Raw genomic sequence first — 5,723 nt, 5'->3', positions numbered from 1 at the left:
TCGGTTTTTACTCGGCCCGTGGTGTTCATCAAATAGTTCGCTGAATTTTTTTGATACATCAATGGATGCTATTTTCTTAACATTACGGTGCGAGCATGCAACTGTAACACAGAAAACGCGGTTTAAACTGTCGTCGGATATCGCGGCCGCCGCCATGTTTCAACGTTGTTGACAGACGACAGGGCAAACGACGCACGCGCTCAATGTGAATATCGCGAGAGTTTGCACCGACGTAAACCCTCTACACAAAAATGGAGAGGGTTGTTTGAAAAAAAATGCCGACCGTATAAAGTTTTTTTTCGACGTAGAAATTCCCGGTCGGTCGGGTTACCGGAAACACACTACTTTTTTTTGTACGCCTTATCCTCATGAGGGTTGCGGGCCGTGCTGGAGCCTATCCTGGCTAACTTAGGGCAGTGGCTGGGGGACACCCTGAACTAGTTGCCAGCCAATCGTAGAGCACATAGACATGAACAACAATCCGCAATCACACTCACACCTGGGGACAATTTAGAGTGTTCAATCAGCCTGCCACACATGCTTTTGGAATGTGGGAGGAAACCGGAGTACCCAGAGAAAACCCACGCAGGCACGGGGAGAACATGCAAACTCCACACAGGAAGGCCGGAGCCGGAACCGAACCCGGCACCTCTGCACTGTGAGGCCGACGCGCGAGCCAGTCAACCACCGGGCAGTCCTGTACTGTACTTTAAATGTTCAAAATCACATTTTTTTTATTGGTCTCAGACAAAGGTTTGTATTACTTGATAAACTGTACTTTATCTTCGGCCAAACAAAAAAGGTAGTGTGTTTCAGGTCACATGAAATTTAAGCATAGGGTCGGTAGGTAGGACAAAGTTTTTTGTTTTTTTTTTAATCTTTTTTTTTTCATCAAAAATTTAAACAAAATAACCATAAAACATAAAACATTCTGTTTCAGAACTCAAATCCTGTTAGTATCGCTTTGGCACACGAGACAACTTGCTGGTAACAAGTAGAATTATTTCAGCTTTGCCACCTTGCCAAAAGGTCACTGGCAAACAGGCACAATTCTCATTTTAACACAGTCCCTACGTAATGGTAACACAGTTTTGTAACGTTTGGTTAGGTCAGGATTAGTTTCTGCATCTCCATTTCCACAATTGCTGCAAATATCCATCTTCCACAATTTGGAACTGTAATATGGTATCTCAATTGGCACTGAACAGTTGATGGCAGTATTTATGCAGACCACTTTTGCCAGCGCATGATCAGGTGAAGTGACTGCAGATCCACACGTGTAATCAGACTCGCTGATCATCAATACCAACTGTATTTGTTGACGTCCAGATAATTTACTTCTACTATCCATGACTTGAGGCTTTCTGCACTCTGCACATTCGACAGTGGTTCTAGCTGTCTTTGCTGACATAGTGCAGGTTAGCAATTGTCGGTGAACATCAGTGACTGTAAAGAATTCCCCGTTGGCACATTGACACTGTGCTATTTTCACGTGATTTATACTCGGCCCATGGTGTTCATAAAATAGTTCGCTGAATTTTTTTCGATACATCAATGGATGCTATTTTCTTAACATTACGGTGCGAGCATGCGACTGTAACACAGAAAACGCGGTTTAAACTGTCGTCGGAGATCGCGGCCGCCGCCATGTTTCAATGTTGTTGACATACGACAGGGCAAACGACGCACGCGCTCAATGTGAATATCGCGAGAGTTTGCACCGATGTACACAAGAATGTAGAGCAGGGGTCCCCAACCGCCAGTCCGCGGACCGGTACCGGTCCGCCGGGCATTTGGTACCGGGCCGCACAGAAAGAACTTGCCTTAATTCCGTTTTATTTATTTCGGAATACGAAAGATGTTTTATTTTGAAAAACTACCGGATTCTCCATTACATCTGTCTGTGTCACGCTTGACACACATCAAGCCACGCTTCTCCCTCACGTGACCGATTACAGTACTTTAAAACAAAACGCAGGAGCTCGCAAAATGAGTTAAAAAAAACTGCTGGAGATCGCAAATGACAGCGGTCTTAAAAGTACGTTCGAGACAACTGGATTAAAGTTATGGCCGAATACTCTGAGATCGCCACAATAGCACTGTTGCTATTTCCGACATCCTACCTGTGTGAGGCGGGGGGTTTCTGCAGCAACGGCGACGAAAACAAAATTACGAAGTAGACTGGACATAAACCACACACTTGAGGTGTCATTGTCTCCTATTACCCCGAGATGGGACCGTCTGGTTGCAGAAAATCAAGCTCGGTGCCATGGTGAGTCGTCATTTTCATGCACTTTGAATTTGCGTTGTATCGTATTTTCAAGACATTAAACATTGCCATCGCAATCGGAGTGTTGCGGCCAGATTAGACGCTCCTTGTGTTTATTATTACATTTCGAAAACGCCACCATTTTCATGCAGCTCATACTATATTATTTTGTTGTATTATTTCCGCCACACCTTAAATGCCGGTCCCTGAAAATATTGTCTGACATAAACCGGTCCGTGGGGCAAAAAAGGTTGGGGGCCCCTGATGTAGAGGGTTGTTTGAAAAAAATGCCGACCGTAAAGTTTTTTTTCGACGTAGAAATTCTCGGTCGGTCGGGTTACCGGAAACACACTACTATTTTTTCTACGCCTAAGCAAGAGAGGGGATTAAAAAAAAAATGTGTTTGGGGAATAGGCACCTTATTGTATTGCCCAGACCGAAACAGCATGTTATGGTGTGGTGTATTTCTTATCTTTATATTTGTATTGGTCACCCCCCTCTCTCTCTGTGAATCTCATTTGTTTCGGGGAAATGTCTTGCTCGAGACTGCTCAAAAACAAAAGTGGACTGCATATTATGCGGGAATGGAGAAGTTGTATGCAGTATAATGATAGTTGTCACAAGCAAACTCTCAGAAAAGTATTAGATAGTAGGTAGCTTAGAGTGATGGATCCGCTACATTGATGCATCAGCGCATGTGTAAGAGTGAAGCCTTGCGTTAGTGGGTATATCGCTTGGAAGAAAAATAAAATTGTCAAAATCACTTCACCGATTCAGCAGCTATATCGCTCATCAATACTGTCACTGAGGTGTCGACTGGAGCCTACCCTAGTTGTCTTCGGGCAGTAGGCGAGGGACACCCTGAACCGGTTGTCAGCCAATCACAGGGCACACAGAGACAAACAACCATCTGCAATCACACTCACACCTCGGGACAATTTAAGAGTGTTCAATCACCCTGCCATGCATGTTTTTGGAATGTGGGAGGAAACCGGAGTACCCAGAGAAAACCCACGCAGGCCGGGGGAGAACATGCAAAGTCCACACAGGGAGGCCGGAGCTGGAATTGAACACGGTACCTCTGCACTGTGAGGTCGACGTGCCAACCACTGGATCACCGGGGCACCCTATTAGTATATTTAATTCCTTAATATTTAATGTAAACATATGAACCACCTTTGGCTGTCTCCATTGTTTTTAGGCACACCCGACTCTTCAATAATTGTGGAAAAGTCTTTTCCAAAACTAGAGAAATTGGTTTTGACAAAAAAGAATTGGCTGACTGTCAAAACACTGAAATGTTTTTGTTTTAATAAAAACGCATCAGTAAAAATATATTTTTTTAAAACTATGAGCAACACTTTCACTCCGATTTTCACATTATGACACATGTTAACTATCTATTGCATATTTCAAAGACATTTTAAAACTGGATGAAGGAAACATACAATAGAAACATATCTAAATAATGTGCGTGAGTTGGCTGCAACGCAATGATGTGTAAATTCCAGCAGGTGTCCGGTGAGCAACAGCAACACAACACGGTGCCGACACCGTTCTGTTCATTTTGCCAAATGTGGAGCAACGCTTCAGTGTACCCATCACCAACAGCTCGGACAAATATCAAGGGCCTTCCGAATTGCCATGCCCGTCACTTTGACCGTAAATGGCTTTAATGCACGGGGTACTGTATAGTAATAAAGCTAAAAGGCAACTTGATGTAGTCCATTTGTAGTCCACCCACACAGGTCCTCTTCCCATTCTTCACTTTGGGTTCTTGGAGCGAAGCTAGCAAGCAGAGCAGCTAGCTGACAATTTGTGTTCAACTGTTCCCCAAAGAAGTTTACTCACCGTCTTTTGAGAAGTGGGCTGCTTTCATCGCCCCTTAAAATGGGCTGCTCGGTCGGCGGGTCCTGCAGGTCGGCCTCCGGCTCCTCGCTTCCTCTTTCCAAGGCATCGCCTCGCCATCTCCGCCGGGGCAAGGCCGACGCTTTGTCGGTACAGGAACCGGCCCAGCGCTTTAGCTGCTCCCGCCGCTTGGTCCTCGCCGAGTCGCCCATTCGATTATCCAAGCAGGACTGTGTTATTGAAAATAAAACATAGCCAGGAAGCGAAAGACACACCCTCCACGCGTATACTTTCACTTCCTGGTCTCTGGTAGTGTACAGCACAGAGGAAGCCTCAGTTGGTGCTCGTGCTCGCGCAGTGCTGGTGAGCGAGTCGCACGCGACACTTCACAGATGAGATACTGTATCTCAATTTAATGACGTCACAAGGGTGGAGCAGTACAGGTTGTAAAAATAGGTGTTGAAAAACAAAAACAGTTCATTACAGCCAGGAAAATAGTCATCATCAGACTTCCTGTCATTGTGTCTTTACGTTCAAATATATCAATTAACCGTTTGAGTGTTAAAAGAGTAGAGTCTTGGAATTCCACTATGGAAACCCATTTTAGCATTTATTCGATATCTCCCTATACTGCCCTGTATTGTCCAAATGGTGCCATATTTGTCGTCACCAACCTATGGCAAGCCAAATCCCTGATATCAGACATGAGTGTGTTACACTAGTTCGATCTTTTTCAGCACTAGTTCGACACTCAGCCACACTAGTGACGCACTTTCTCGAACTAGTTGCACAGAAATCCTCACTAGCCACTCATTTGTGGCAACCACTTTGTCGAACTAGTTGCACGAAAGTCTTAACTAGCCACTCATTTGTGGCAACCAGTGCCAGTTTTGTCCAACTAGTGCCAACAAAATTCTAACTAGTGACACCTGGAAGCACACAAGCAGAGGGAACTTCCCAGCTAGTCAGCTTTTTTTATGCCCTAGTGGCCCACTGGACCAAACTAGTGAGGTTCAAAGTCCTACTAGTTTACTAGTAAGATTTAAAAAGTGTTAACATGGTAACTAGTGAAACGTGGATTGTTCTAACATGTTAACTAGTGGCCTATGATTTCCTGCACTAGTTAACTAGTGGGAGCTGAAATATCCACTCGTTAACTAGTGGAGGATAAAACATTGACTAGTGCACTAGTTTAAGACCATTAAAGCCTTGATATCTAACTAGTGAGTCCAAAAACGTTACTTGCTCACCAGTAATGTCCCAAATATCCCCTACTGTAGTTCCACTAGTGCGACATTTTGACTTCACTAGTCGAACTAGTGAAGTCAAAATGTCGCACTAGTGGAACTAGTGGATGTCACCGTACTCACTAGTCAACTAGTTAAATGGTCTTTTGATTTAACTAGTTAACTAGTGACAGCAAAATGTTCACTAGTACAACATGTGAAACCCTAATGGCTCACTGGTCACACTAGTTACGCTAAATGCTAATCAGGAGGCAGGACAGTGCCAGAAATGAACACCTCCTATTGGCTCCCTGATAAGAGCTCCACCCAGCAAAAAATTAACCCTGTGAAGCCTGATTCTGAGCTTTCACAATTATTTA

The 5,723-nt window shown here is 44.3% G+C and overlaps 1 protein-coding gene across 2 annotated transcripts in view; it reads right to left on the bottom strand.

Moving 5' to 3' along the window:
- ppp1r12c (protein phosphatase 1, regulatory subunit 12C) overlaps positions 1-4,484 on the bottom strand; it is a 28,141-nt gene extending 23,657 nt beyond the window's left edge. For both annotated transcript variants that reach the window (XM_019879921.1, XM_019879922.1), the window contains exon 1: positions 4,121-4,484. In XM_019879921.1, the coding sequence (XP_019735480.1) occupies positions 4,121-4,329 (209 nt within the window). In that variant the 5' untranslated portion in view covers positions 4,330-4,484. The remainder of the gene's footprint in view (positions 1-4,120) is intronic.
- Positions 4,485-5,723: the final 1,239 nt, after the last annotated feature.

The sequence above is a fragment of the Hippocampus comes genome, unplaced genomic scaffold (assembly GCF_001891065.2).
Source record: "Hippocampus comes isolate QL1 unplaced genomic scaffold, H_comes_QL1_v1.1 scaffold280, whole genome shotgun sequence".
Lineage (NCBI taxonomy): Eukaryota > Metazoa > Chordata > Actinopteri > Syngnathiformes > Syngnathidae > Hippocampus > Hippocampus comes.
This window is presented reverse-complemented; position numbering and strand designations above follow the sequence as displayed.